Raw genomic sequence first — 15,176 nt, 5'->3', positions numbered from 1 at the left:
TTTAAGGAGGACCAACTGTCTGCTCTCCCGGAACCTGTGCTGGACCTTCCAGACCTGGAAGGGCTTGGGTTTGACGTCATGAACTTGCTTTTACCCTCCGTTCCTACCTTCCACACTTGCCCTAGATTCAGAGCTCACAGATTGCTTGTGGGAAAATAAATCCAGAAGGCTGCTCACCTGGCTTCAAGGATCCCCTGCCCCCCAGTACTGCAGGGAGAGCAGTACCTCCTGGACAAAAAGTCGGGGAGGGGGTTGGGATTGCAGCTCACCTTCCAGCCCCCTGGCACGCTCCCAGCAGGGAACAACAGCAACTGTCCTGGCCCCTTCTGTTCTGTCGCCTGGATCCCTGCCTGGTCACTCCTCCAGGTGAGAGTCACCCAGGGAACGGTGAAAGACAGCCTCGCCTTGTCTCTCTAGGACAAGTGCCTCTGAGCTCGGCAAAGCATCAGGACAGGCCCAACAGCGAGGGCCCTGGGGCTCCGGCTGGGACAGCTACTCTCCTCTGGGAGGAAGCCAGGCAGGCAGATTCCAGCTCCCCACTCCTCAGGTAGCTCAGCTCAGTCTTGCAGCCTTTTTTGCTGAGGATGGCCCAGTGGAAGAAAGGGGAAGCTTTCATTGCTAGAGCCCCCGGGGGAACACCAGCAAGCTGAATCTCTCTGGTTGAACTGGAATTTGTCCATATCAAGTGCTGCTGAAAAAGAAATAGGGCCTTGGCTGGAGCGGGGAATCTGTGAATGCAGAGCTCTGTGCCGTCTTGGGATGTGTCCTGCAATGGGATCTGTGGCCACAACACCAGTTGGTCCCCTCGTCTGTCAGAGATCGTCCTTAGCCAGACTGAGACCATCGCGGCCCATCAGCGTGGGTCAGTATGGTGAGGCCAGCCCGCCCCCGGCCCCGCCCATGCGCACTGTGAGTTTATGCAGGCTGTAGATTGGCTGCTCCATTTGAGGAGCATCACCTCCGGGCAGCTTATCCAGTTTGCCCAAATGACTTGGAGCAAGTCCCTTCCTACCTCCAAGCCTGAGTTTCCATATCTGTAAAACGGGTACAGTGAGATTGCAGATGAACTTGGGCTTTGTAAGCGCTAGGGGCTGTACCAACAGAAAAGATCATTGTTAATTCTCCATAGAGCCAAGATCCCCTACCCCCATTGACTCATCTTGGAAGAAGTATAATATTGTTGTTAAAACCACAGGTTTTGGACTCTGATACATTAGGTTTCAATCTCTGTTCTGCCACTAGCTATATGACTAGTAAGTTGCTTTATCACTGTGAGTTTCTTTTCTTTTTTTCTTTTTTTACATAAAGTATTTTTTTTATTTGTCAAAAAATGTACCCCTAACAGGCAAACTACAAACTGGGAAATTTACCTGCAAAATACATGACTAAGAGGAACTATTAAGAATTTTACAAATTAGTGAGAAACAAGACAAGCATCTCAATGGCAAAAGCCTCATAAACATAATCCACAAAATAAAAAATTAGTAAAGAAAAATTTAAATATACCAAGTTTTGCCTATCACAATGACAAAGAGAGAAGAGAGAACATAGCCAATGATGGTATATAAAGTATGAAAAACCGCTGACAAACATTTTGTTAGCAACATGACAATATATACCTTTTGACAGTACACACTTCTGAATTTCTTCTAAGAAAAATAAAAATGTGTAAAGAGTTAGTTAGACTACTGTGGCCAATAATAAGAATAGGCTAAATAAACTGTGGTAAACCCATTTAATGAAATACTATGCATACATTAATGTTGCTGAAATATGACACGGAAAGACATTCACCACTTAAATTTTTAAAAACTCTTCAATGGAGGCCAAAAACAGTGTAATCAGGGCGAATGAGTTTTTGTAAATATAAAATGTGTACTGAAAAAGTCTAAGAGGATAGACAGCAAAGTATGATGTTTTCCTTTTAATTTGTCTGCATTTCTACAATGTGCACAGATTACCTGTCTATTTTGCTTGTTTGTTTTTTAAGAGAAGTTACTGAAACTTGAGTGCAGTAGAAAAATCCTAATTTCAAAGCATCACAGTGTGAACTAAATTGAATAATTTCAGGTTAAATGCACCTGTTCAAAATCCAAAGCTCACCATTTTGTTTGGAACAATTTTTGAGAACCAAGTGGTCATGTAAATAAGGAAACAGAGGTAAAATGACAAGAGAGCAACTGACAAAATGACCACAAGCTTTGTTCCAATGGCTATTGCAATATAATAAATAAAATGACAACCAAAACCCCCTTTATTTTCGTCTTCAATGTTCTTTTTTCCCCCAAGATAAACATGATTAACTTTAAAAAAATGGCATTTACAATGCCTCTTCAAAGCATTCCCCTTTAACGGGAAACTTGGCTTCACAGAATCCAGACAGTGAAAGGTTTAAAAAATATTATATTTTGTTGTCATTATAAGACAAAACAGAATCTAATGTAAGTCAAGGAAATCCATTCACACTTCAGGTCCTTCTCCTCCAGGACCCAGCATTGTTATATTATTTCCATTCAGCAAAATCTGGTCTAATTTAGTGATCCTTTTTCCTTCTGGTATGACTTCAAACTCGGTGACATCTTCCAGTACCATATTGACAAAGTCATCAAATCCTAGAAGCGTGCCAACAATTTCCTTATCACTCTTCGTTACGAGGTGAATGCTTGATCCTACACACTTGTCCACAAGCTCTAGAGGCAGCAGCTGCGACGGGTTAGTGGGAGCGTTAGCCGCCATGGCGACGCCAGAAGAGCCATCACTGTGGGTTTCCATCCCTCGTCTAAAAAATGATGCCAGTAACATATCTACCTCTCAGGACTGCTGTGAGGATTGGTTGAATGAAAGAATACAGCCCTGGCTGGTTTGGCTCAGTGGATAGAGCGTTGGCCTGCGGACTGAAGGGTCCCAGGTTCAATTCCAGTCAAGGGCACATGCCCGGGTTGGGGGCTTGATCCCCAGTTGGGGCATGCAGGAGGCAGCCAATCAGTGATTCTCTCTTATCATTGATGCTTCTATCTCTCTCTCCCTCTTTCTTCCTCTGTGAGGTTAATAAAAATATATTTTAAAAAAAGAAAGAAAGAATACACATAGCACATCATGGCACACAGGAAGAGCTCGCAGAAGGTAGCTGCCACCATTACTTGGGACCCTTTGGGAACACCTGTAGGTTGCCAAGCCTCAGAATAGGCTCTGCTCTATGCCTCCTCCAAGCCTCCCTACAGAGCTGCAGGCAATGTAAGTCAAGCCTGAGCATCTTACCATCCCCACCCCCCTAAGCTTGCCCCGCGGAGCCAAAGCCTCCTGAGGCAGGGGCTGGCGAACTCTGCCCATGCCCAGTGCCTCTAGATTCTGAGTTTGCATGTCAAGTGGCTTTGTTCTAAAGATCTCTACTTCCTTCCTTGGCTGTTATAAAGGATCTATCCTTGAAAATTACACTAGACAAGCTGATGCTGTTTCAGTTAGGATTTTACTTGTGTTGTTTTTATTATAAGCGACAGATGCCCATTTGAAAATGTCTTCAGCCAAAATGCAAAGTCCCTTAATTTAAAAGCGCAGGGGGCCCTAACGGGTTTGGCTCAGTGGATAGAGCGTCGGCCTGCGGACTGAAAGGTCCCAGGTTCGATTCCGGTCAAGGGCATGTACCTGGGTTGCGGGCACATCCCCAGTAGGAGGTGTGCAGGAGGCAGCTGATCGATGTTTCTCTCCCATCGATGTTTCTAACTCTCTATCCCTCTCCCTTCCTCTCTGTAAAAAAATCAATAAAATATATTAATAATAATAATAATAATAATAAAATAAATAAAAGCGCAGGCGTTTCAGGCATGGCTGGATCGAAGGGCTCAAACGACATCGTCACTGCTTCTGCTCTGAGCTGATGCCACGGCAGGCAGGCTCTTCCTGTCTCTTGGCTGTCAGCAGCTCCAAGCTTACAGTCTGTTTTCCCAGCAACCTCCTTTGGGTCTTCAACTGGGGGCGGCGGGGGGGAGGGGGGGGGGGGCTTTGAGAATGGGATACAGGGTGAGTGCCGGAGCTGGGAAGCCAGAAAATAAATAAGAGCAGAGGAGAAAGGGGAGATGGCCAAGGAGTTTTCATCCCCTTCCCTTCCCGCTCAATGCATATTTTGCTCCGACTTTGCCCTTGGCGCTCATGAAGATAAGGGCCACTTCCTGGGTCCCTCTGTGTTCACCACCCCGTCCTTGTAGCTGCAGAGTCCCCTTCCTCCTCTGGTGTCCTCCCCACCACCCAGCTCCCTCTGGCAGGAAGATTCTTCAAACAGCTGTCTCCTGCAGGTGCCAGATGTGTGCCAGGATCTCTGGCTACGCGGGTGCCCACAACTTGGCACCCAGCCCTGAAAACTGTGTCGACTTTGGCAGGTTAAAGCAAAAACAAGAGATAGCTCTGTCTCCTTCCTTCAGAGTGATTCCCAACAACACCCAGCCTCATATCACAGGGCTGATGGCAGCCCCACTGGTGTTTGCCAAAGGTGGCTGGGCCTTTTGGATCCACGCCTGTCAGCAATGCTTTTGTTTCACTTCCTGGGATGAGGACAGGCTGTGACCTCAAATCAGACAGCCACGAGGAGAGGAAGGAGGGGAGAAATCTCAGCATCTGAATCAAGAGTGTCTGCTGGAAAGAGGGGAGTCTCGGCTTGGCTTTGAACCCCGGCTCTGCCCCTTGTTTGTTGTGGTCCTTTGGTCAAGTTCCTGCAGCTCTCTAGGCCTCACCTGACCCATCTGGCAGGACTCTGGGTGGTTTAAATAAGATAACACCTAAGCCCAGGGCCTGGCACAAAGTGAACCCTCAATAAATATGTCGTCTTTCTCTTTTCTTCCCTCCTCCAAGATAGGCGGAGAACCTGGAAATTACTGTCTCCCCCCCCCCCCCCCCGCTGCGCCCCCCCCCCCCCCCCCCGCAGGCCAGTGGAGAGTTCTTCCGTCTGAAAACAGACTCCAAAGATGGAAGGCTTCTCAAAGCTTTGCAACTCTGGGTACTGCCTCCCTGGAGTCAGAGGATGGACTTTGTGATGCTGGAAACATCAAAATTGAGTACTTCTGGAGAATGTCTGATTCTGGGCTCAGCAAGGTGTATTGCCATCAGGGACTGAGTGTTGGAAACAAGGAAAGATGAAGGACTGACAGGTCTTTCCGTGTGTGTGCTATTCCTGATCAAAGAAAAAAGAGTTCAGGAGACTGGAAAAGTGTGTCTCACCTGCCCAGCTCAGAAGGATAGGGCTTTTCAGAAGCTCTTGTGAGAACTCAAATCTGGCATTGTGGCTTTTCATACCTTCTTTAAGCTCGAGTTCTTCAGTTTCTAGAACACATCTCACTAGAAAGCCTCTAACTCAGTGGTTCTCAACCTTTCTAATGCTGCGACCCTTTAATACAGTTCCTCATGTTGTGGTGACCCTCAACCATAAAATTATTTTCGTTGCTACTTCATAACTGTAATTTTGCTACTGTTATGAATTGTAATGTAAACATCTGTGTTTTCCAATGGTCTTAGGCGACCCTGCTAGTGGTTCTCAACTTGTTAGAGTCTAACTAAAGGACTTTCTGTTTCAGTGAAATGGGGGGAAACCAGCAAAGAAAGTGTGAACCTATTTTTAAAAAATGTATCTTGGATTTAACTTCTCAAGCTTCAAGAAGTGGGAAATAATGATAATGATAATAGTTAGCATTTATTGAGCCCTTTCTACATTCTAACTGGTGTTGCAAGAGTTTTCCATGTGTATGATCCCATTTAATCTCACAATAACCCTATCCAGTAGGTACTATCACTACCTATATTTACCATATGAGGAAACCGAAGCTCAGAGAAGTTAACTAACTTGTGCAAGATCACATGGCTATTAAGTGGCAGAACTGGGATATCAATGCAGCTACTGCAGAGAACATAATGGAAATCACAGAGAAAATGAGCATTGTGAAATCTAAATCGGAGATAAACCTTTCACTAAGATCAACAGATAGAATGCATTCTTGTGAACATATATTAAGATACGGGGAGGGGAATATTGGGTGAGTGACGCTGCTTGAATCACCTTAGTTCCTCATTGTAAGTCCCGAGTGGAGGTTTGCCTCTTATATTTGTACCCACAACACCCCAAACTCCAGCTTTGGTACCTGTTGTGGCTGGTAAAAGCTGCCTTCCTCAAGCCAAGCCACCTGGATCTGATATCGGGGTTCCGGGCTCATATTCTTGCTTTGCCACCATTACCATCTTGCTATATTGTCCACAGTTTGATACGATGGACAGGCCTCATACACATGCAACTTCACTGATACTGTGTGACGGTGAGCAGTTTGTGGTCACGCACAGTAAGTTACCCACAAGGCTGCAGAGGGCTGAGCAGGCAGGCTGACCAGGGTTCACCACAAGCTCACACTCTTTACCGCCGCACTCCTGCTGGCCATGGCTGAATCAGTCACACACTGCTGCACTCTGTCCTCCCTGGGGCACCGGTCCTATTTCCTGCTCAGCAACTTTTAATTAATTAAAAGTTAATTTATTTTCAACCACAAAGTGTGTATAAGGCAAAGCCAGCACCAAGCTTAGATTTGAGGTAGGTGTGTATTTCTGTTTTTTGGGTTTTTTTTTGCATTGTGTAGAGAAAAGACAGAAAATGCCAAATTGTGCCTGGATGTCATCCTTTAGTCCTAGGATAGAATATAGAACCAGAGGACAGTCCAAGCCAGTGGGATATGGCAGCTCTTAGAACTACATGTGGTGAAATATTACACATGATTACAGTTTGGGGTGAATTTCTCCCATCCTATATAATAAAAGCCCAGTGAACGAATGGCAGAATGACCGGTTGATCTGTCGCTATGACACGAACTGATCACCAGGGGGCAGACGCTCAATACAGGATTAGTGGCACTCCCACAGCGGGGAGGGGGCAGCCACTCAGAGGGCGTGTCCACAGCCACTTAGCTGACCAGGATGAGCGGATCTCCCACAGCCGGCTGGTCCCTGCAGGCCACGCCCCCCACCAGTGCACAAATCCTGTGCACCAGACCTCGTGTGTGTGTGTGTGTGTGTGTGTGTGTGTGTGTGTGTGTGTATTTTAGAGGCCTGGTGCATGAATTCGTGCATGGGTGGGGTCCGGCCAACCTGGCCAGGGGGAGGGGACATGGCCAGTTGGCCAGCCTGCCTGCTGGTGGAACTCCTGGTCGAGGGGACAATTTGCATATTAGCCTTTTATTATATTAGCCTTTTAATAATCTGGCCACTCAGTGTATATATATCCAGCTTAGCATGTGCCTAAACCATAACAATGAATGAAAGAATGAATGTGGGGTGTATGTGTGTGTGCGCGTGCATGCACTTGTTTGGACATGATTCAGAACAACATTGATGGTGTGAAACGACCTAAATAAATGACTTCCGATCTGGAAAAGATGACAGATACATTCCGAGGGTCTGTATGAAACAACATGCAATCAATCAGTTGTCAAACCACAACCCTGGTCCCCAACACCCCATGGGTAACATTTTGTCTTGAACTATGGACATTTAAATTCCAACAGCATTTAAGCTCTAAGGCCCTTTGATGATGAAACACAGGTTAATTTTATTTAACACCACTAGGTGGCGCCTGTTCTAGGAATTGCAAAATGGCTGTTCACAACTTGAAGCTTTGGTCAGCCTGGCCCTGAGGTGAAATGTCAAATTCTCGGGTGGGTAGAGGAACTTCCCGGGGGGCCAGTGGTGCCAGGCTTTGTTTGAGGAGCCAATCCCCAGGAGAGGCCTGGATTCATGACTCTAATTATGAGCTCACTCTATCTAAAATAACAGCTCCCTCCCACCACTTCCTCATCCTCTATCCTTTCAATCTTATTTTCTTTATAATAGTTATCACACTTGACTTTACAATATATGTTTGTTTGTTTACTTTATGTCTCCCTCTACTAGAATTTAAACTCCACAAGAGCAGAGGCTTTATTTCGCTCACTACAGTATCACCAGCTCCTATAATACCTAGCACTTAGTAAGCCCTCAATACATATGGTGCATAAGTGAATGAACAAACACATAACAAAGAGTTATTAGTTACTAAGGCGTGTGGTTGCATTCTCCAATGAGATACTCTGAAAACGAAGCCATGCTGAGTTACTTCATTGTTCCCAGCAGGTGGATTTAGTTTGTATCCCTTTAATTCAGCCAGAAGAGTGGTTTTATTTTCTAAACCTATTTTGATCCTACTGTGTTCTCTGGAAAGTTACCCCTGCTGCGTAGTTACGTCTTTGTGCCTGTCGATCACAGAAGCAGCCTTGCTGGGCCATCAGGGTGGTCTCCTGCAGGCTGGTCAGGACTGCCCGAAGGGAGAAGGAAGCAGGGTGCCACCAATATTCAGGATTCCTCTGAACTGGGCTCACAAGCCCCTGGAGTAGTACATGTCACAGAAATGAAAGCTCACCAAGGCTTCTCATTTCCTGTGGATGGGCCTCTCCTGGCCACACCCAGGACCTGGGTTTGGAGGCTAGCTTGCCTAGCAAGAAGGCCATAGGTAACAAGGCCCCCTTGACTTGGTGAGGGACTGCTTCACTCCACCCTCCCCCCGACCCATTTTGCCTCCCAAATACAGACTCAGAGTGATGAAGACCCATCCTGCTATGTGACAGGAAGCAGAGATGCTGACAGCCCTAGTAGGAGGCCCTGCTTCTGGGCTGAGGGGCCCTGAGTTTCCCAGGGGCCCAGCAGCCCTGGTGCATCTTCCTGCAAAGATCAGCCCGCGGGCAAGCGAGTCCGTGCTGTGTGTGGTACAGCCGCCCCTTTCCCAAGTTCCATGACAATTTAAAAATCACCTGCAAACCTAAATCCAGTGAGTGCCTGCAGACAACACACTTCACAGCCAGAGAATGATTCAGAGCAAGCAATTTTCCACAGTGAAGAGAATCATCTGTTAGCGGGAAAAGGCCAACCCTCTTTTATTAGCAAAGGAAACTCAAGGGAGACGTTGCTGCATCCATAAACGTGGCACTATAGTAAATGGCTCAAGAACAATATCCACAGCTGGAGGGAAGGACTTGTACAGATCCCACTCCCACTCAGCGTTCTCCCACAGAATTCGCTGTCTTGGAGGGAAGGTGCAACTCCGCTCAGACCTCTTCCTGTTCACTTAATGAGCATCTCCTCCAAGTCCTGGTCCCTGTGCCACACAAGGAGCCCCAGAATTCAGAGCTCCCTGGCCTTCTTTCGTCTACACACCTTTCCCAGGTGACCTCAACCAGTTCCACGTCTTTATTCTGTGACATTAAAATTCATATTCTGGCCCTGACTTCTCTGGGTCCTCATAGAACCAATTGCCTATTTGAACGTCCATTTGTGTAGTTCATCTTCACTACGATCACCTTAACCCGGACCACCTCACCTCCCACCTGCATGACGGCTTGGTTGGTTGCAATAGCTTGTTAACTGCTCTCTGCCTCCATGCCTGCTTTCTAAAATCGACTCTTCATACAGAGCTGTCTTAAAAATACAAATCAGATCATGCCACACCTCTGCTTAAAACCCTCTAAAAGCTTCACAACACACTAGAATTAAACCCGAATGCCTCGTTCTGGATTCAAAAGCCAGAGGTGCTCTGGCCCCCGTTCTCTCCCTGGCCTCCTCTCTGACCACTCACCTTCCCACCAGACTGTGATCCACACACACGCTTGTTCCTGCCTGGCAGCCTTTGCCCTTGGCTCTCCTCTACCTGGAACCCTCTTCCCCCCGATTTTCCCAAGGCTGGTTCCTTCTTGCCACTTAGTTTTCCGTTGCAATGCCATTTCTCCAGAGAGACCATGCACAATCCACACTCCCAAAGCAGCCACACAGTCATCTGTTGCATTAACTTATTTTAATTTCCAACATAAATACTACTAGCTGACACTTTTCATTGGTGGTTTATTTGTTTGCCTCTTTCCTCTAAAATGTATGCTCCATGAAGGCAAGAGCCTTGTCTGTCTTGTCACTGTGATCCCGAGGGCCTCGAAGCGTGCCTGGCCCAGAGCAGATGTTTGGTAAATAGTGGATTTAGCAGGTGGCAACAGCAGCCCCAGCCAGCCAGCCTCCCAACAGGACCACAGCATCCTTAGGTGGTTGGCTGGTACAGAGCGGAAGCTTCCCGAGGGCCTCCGAGGCCCATGCTTGTGCTAGGGGCTCAGCTCTGGTGCATGGGCCTGCTCCTGGAGGCTGCTTCCCAGGGGCCAGGTTTGTACAGCCTCCCTCCCATTCCTACCCTTCGTACGAAATCAGCAACACAGATGCGCAGTCCTGAGCACAAAGCCACTGCTGTGCTGGGACAAGGATGGCCGGGTTTAGCTCACCCCACCTCCACACCCATCCGGCCACTGACTTGGGTTCTATTACATTTGACTTTTCCTCTGATGTGGAGACTCAGAAATGTAGGCAAAGTTCCGGTATTACAAATTCCAGGTGCTTGTTTTAATGATTATTTTTTTAATAAAGAAGTTTACATTTTTGAAGAGAAGTTTGGAAATGGGTTTTTTAGGGCCCATCCCAATAAAGAAGAAACGTTTGATGAGGATTTTTCAAAAGATCGATGTTATCAATAGGTTGAAAAACAAAACAAAACAATGAGGTGAAAAGTGAGTTCAACAATAATGAAATAGTCTTCATTTTCTTTAAAAATATTTGTTAACTGCTCTCTGCCTCCACGCCTGCTTTCTAAAATCTATTCTTCATATGTCTTAAAAATACACAAATAAAAAATATTTGTTAACCATTTTTTAGTACTTTGGTATAGAGAACTGTATGTACAGTTAGTTTTTTACAAAGGAACAAAACTCTATGGTTGTATGTAGTCAGCCCATTCATTAGGGAAATGGCAGCTTGTTTGATAGAAACAATTTTTATTTACTGTAATGAGATTTTTGCCTATGGATTTAAATTTTTAAAAATTCAATAATGTTGGAAATTCAAGTTCCTGTGGGAGAAAATGATGGTGGGGCCCTGCTGTGCTGACCAAAGGTGAGATGGTTCTGAGATACAGAAACCGGGATCGGTGTAGCTGCTCCTGGCAGTGGGGTGACCATTAGGAGGTGAGACCACCCTCAGTGGTGCTGCTCATCTGCTCGGAGCTGAGTCCGTCTCTGACCTCGGAGAGTGGAGAAGGAAGGCACACCTAACAGGCTGGTCCGCACTGTGTCCCACCCATAGTGGAAAGCCCACTGTGGAAATAGGACCCTTGGCAGTCCCGACTCAGGGTGTGTGAACTTTCCTTTCCATGAAGGTAGGTGATTCTGACCTGAATGCTCCAGGCCCTGACACTGTGCCCAGGCCCGTGTGTAAAGGCACAGCTGGTGCTGGAACCTGCGCTGTGGACTTGCTACAGGTGGGCGTTGGTCACAAGGAAGGTGTCAATGGGCCTACATTATTACGTCTGAGGAAGTGCTTAGTTTTCAGCTCTGTATTTCTAATTCTTTCTGCTTTAAGTATTTTTTAAATGATCAATGCTTAGAATTCAAGCTCCTGAGATCAAACTTAGGCCACACAGGCTGGAGGAGAAGGCTGTGGAGACACGGAGTCCTGCCAGGTCTCAGGTGTGGGGATGGTGCCTAAAGGGCTCTCTGTCCCTCCCTTCCTCCTCCCTTTCTCTGCCTGTTCGGAGCCTGAACCCAGGGCGCAGAGGGCTTCCTTAGGGAGGGCTGGGCTGGAGGAAGCTGACGTTTCAGACAAGGCAGCCCCTTCTGTGGCCTCCTTTCCCTCACAGTGCGATTGAGGAGGAGTGAGAACAGGAAAGACAGGTGAGTCTCACCTGAGCTGACTGAGGTCCCGCTCAGCCAGCCCTGGACGTAGCCAAGACATCTGCCCACAGCCGTGAGAAGCGGGTGAGACCCAAAGCCATTCCCAGTCCACATCCACCATGCTGGGAAAGAAAACCAAGTTCAATTTACCAAAATATCTGTATTATCTATAAAAATTGAACTCTAACATGTCACTGCGACTAGAGGCGGCGACATCCAACGAGGCTGGCTGCAGAAGCAGACGGCTCAGCCCACCAGCCCGCAGGCGGAACACGGTGCGGAGTGCCCTGTGGGCGGACTCATTTGTAAGGCCTCAAAAACCTGGACACTTTGGAACGTAGCAATCGGATGAAGGATTTTGGAAACATCTCCCGGGACTCCTGGGCTGTGTACTTGAAATAGTTCTGGGGGTGGGCCAGGACATCAAACAGCGCCTTGATCAGTTTCTTATCCTAAAAAGAACAGGACTTTTGTTACTGGGCCAAACTATTTAAACATTCTGACATTTCGCCAATGGAACTATAATGACCCAGTGTTAGGCTGAGTAGCTGAAAAACACTTTGTGAAAATGGTTTCCTCTGATTTTTATCTTTTCACCCAGCTTTTAGTTTTCCTAATTACCTACAAAAAGCATGAATTGCTTTTATAAAGGAAAATTTAATGTTAAAAAAAACAACCTCTTTTCCTTTTCTAAACTGGATGAGATATAAAAATGGAATTTGGGGGATTTTTATTGGGTTAGTGATATGGCAAGTGTTCATTGATAATTACTTATAAATATCTAAGATTTGGTGAATTTCACCCTTGAAGGATTAAGAGCCAAGGATCTTCAACTATTTGGAGAATCAACATGAAAACACAATTTGCCTCTGGCTTGTATTAATGATAAGCAAGGTTCCTACTGCTCCTCCACCACACATCTCCAAATTAAAAAATACAACTACACTCGACAACACTAACGACAGCTTCCTGAATTTGTTTTAAAACAAACAAACACAAAGTCCAGTGAAAATATAAAAATAAGCTTAGTCCAGAGCAGGCTCCGTGTCTTAAAGGCAGCCACGTGGAGCAAGAGGAAAGCTCCCTCCAAAGGTGCCTGGGGCCCTGGGGTGGCTGCCGAGTCCACCTGACATACAGACGCACCTTAAGTATTTCCTGATGATTCTCAGATGCATAGAGCCTGCCGTCTCGAACTATGTCTTCAATGAGTTCCTGGTAATCCTCTGTTGGAATAAAGGACATGTGTTGCATTGTATGGTTTAGTTATTTCCAAACTCACTCTTTCATTTTTTTATAAGTTTCTGAGAAATGCTCCTTCGGCAGCTGCGAGAGGAACAATGACCACTCAGATACTGAGAAGGCAATCAGAAGAGAATGTCCTCAGACTCCTCCACCACCTCCTCTCATCTACCGGCATCTGCACCCATCTCTCCTATTCCCTCTCCCCTCAGATAAACCCTCTGTGCATCCAGTCAAGGCCCATCCCTCCACTTTGCTCACTTTCCATCTTCTCTCACCAAATCAAGGGCATTGTTCCCGTAATTCTTCCCTTTCTTCTCTAGATGATAAAATTTCCTCTCTCTACTGGTCTTTTCCATCGGCCTGCAAACATGCTGTTATGTCTCTGATTACAAAAAAAACAGTCCCTCTCTTGACCTCATTTCTTCCTCCAGCATCCATCCTGCATCTCTGTTCCTCTTTATAGCAAAACTCCTTGAAAGAATTGCCAGAAGAGTCTTTCTGATTCTTCTGCTTTCTTTCCCTCCCAAACCGTCCACTCAACGTTGCCCTCCACCACTCCCTGAAAACCACTTGTTCAGATTACCAGTGACTTTTATGTTGCTAAATCCCAAAGGTCAACTCTCAGTCCTCATCTTCTTTGATGCATCAGTAGCATTTGACCTGGCCAGTCACCCCTCCTCCTGATCCACTTCTTCACTCAGCTTCCAGGACACCACGCTCACTGGTTTTCCTCTTACCTGACTGGTGTCTGTCTGGGGCTTTCCCTCCTTCTCTTCCTGACCTTTCACTGTAGGGAGTCCGAGGACTCAGTGCTTGGATGTCATCTCTTCTCTGTCTATACTCACTTCCTGGTGAGCTCACCCAGGCTCGTGGCTTTTCTCTCCCTCTCTACTTTTCTCCCTTCTCCCTTCCTCACTTTGCCCTCTCTGACCTTGCATTATGTAAGACAATCAAGCTTCTTCGCTATCTAGCACAACTCTTCTCTCCTTTTTTTTTTTTTTTTGAATGGGGTTGGGATGGGGAGAATTTGGTTGGTTGGAGAGGGAAGGATGCTAATGTTCATTTTCTCATTAATAATTTTGGGTCCTGAAATACACATTAAATGCAAAGCACACAATGTGAGCCTTCTCCAAATGTAACCCCCCTTCAAACTCCAGTCTGTTCCCTACAGTCACAATTCAAATCAAGCATATGCAAAACACAATCCTTTTCAAATTCCAGGCCAAAAAAATTGCCTCTTTATATGCGTATCATGTGCAACAAAACCAAACAAATCATAAGAACATCATTGGAACCGTGTGGGAGGAGTTCTCGAAAAAGTTTCTCCTAGTCAAGTGATGGTAAATGAAAATTAATAGGATAATTATCATAGTTATTAATTTAACACATGAACAGTATCACTTGTACTCTACCTTCTTGGTCTTTTATTTCAGTAAATATAAAATATGAGTAAGGGCTATGGACGAAAAAGAGGCCACATGCTAAATCTGACCAACTCAGGGGAGGCCTGCGGGGTGGGCCTTACCAACTCAGAGACTTAAAGTAACCACATGGAATGGTCTGAACATGAAAATTCCTAACTAAAAGCGAGTCATGGCGGGTAGTCACATCCTAGGCCTGTAGCTTCCTTGACAAAGGTCAATTTTTGGCTTAAGCAAACCTGTCTATTGTCTTTTTGCATCTATGGAAGCAATGTATGAGTAATCTCCTTTTTCCAGACCCCTCGGGGTGCACCAGACCTTGAGACCACAACCCCTCATTGCTACCTTGTTCCCCCTCATACCATCTCTATGTGCTGTGAATGTTATTAATGTACCCACCAATGTAAAAGAAGTATTTGTCTCTCTATTTTACTCTTTACCCAATCTCAGCGATTTCCCCAGCTTTGCTTTCTCACGCCTTAATCTACCACCAATGGATTTCATTTACCCGTTCCCCCCCCCCCCCCGCCCCCCTTACATCTCCTCCTTTACTTGGTTTTTTTTTTTTTTGTTTTTTTTTTTTTTTTTTACTTGGAATGTATAAAGTAAGCTACAAAACTGCCATTCCCCGGAGCATTTTCTCAATCCATTGATATTTTGCTTCCTGACAATAGGTCTGGACTTTTCTTATGTCGAAGAGCGCATGTGGTCTCCTCACTTGCTCTAACTGTTGAGAAAAGCAGTCAGGTGTTGTAGGTAA

At 46.0% G+C, this 15,176-nt stretch overlaps 2 protein-coding genes across 3 annotated transcripts in view; both read right to left on the bottom strand.

Moving 5' to 3' along the window:
• Nucleotides 1–2,460: 2,460 nt before the first annotated feature.
• LOC307109877 (U6 snRNA-associated Sm-like protein LSm5) lies at nt 2,461–2,736 on the bottom strand (the record flags this gene model as incomplete). The annotated part of the gene is made up of 1 exon (XM_079788836.1): nt 2,461–2,736. One exon carries the CDS (start codon nt 2,734–2,736, stop codon nt 2,461–2,463), a length of 276 nt encoding a protein of 91 aa, XP_079644962.1.
• Nucleotides 2,737–10,384: 7,648 nt separating this feature from the next.
• The window catches only part of SCUBE2 (signal peptide, CUB domain and EGF like domain containing 2), a gene marked incomplete at its 5' end in the record, with an annotated part of 63,472 nt that continues 58,680 nt past the window's right edge, over nt 10,385–15,176 (bottom strand). For both annotated transcript variants that reach the window (XM_079787115.1, XM_079787116.1), the window contains 2 exons: nt 10,385–12,205; nt 12,897–12,976. In XM_079787115.1, coding sequence (XP_079643241.1) covers nt 12,053–12,205; nt 12,897–12,976 — 233 coding nt within the window. In that variant the 3' untranslated portion in view covers nt 10,385–12,052. The remainder of the gene's footprint in view (nt 12,206–12,896; nt 12,977–15,176) is intronic.

The sequence above is a fragment of the Cnephaeus nilssonii genome (assembly GCF_951640355.1).
Source record: "Cnephaeus nilssonii genome assembly, chromosome: 13".
NCBI classification, from domain to species: Eukaryota; Metazoa; Chordata; class Mammalia; order Chiroptera; family Vespertilionidae; genus Cnephaeus; species Cnephaeus nilssonii.
The sequence above is the reverse complement of the archived record's forward strand: the minus strand, read 5'-3'. Positions and strand labels throughout refer to the sequence as shown.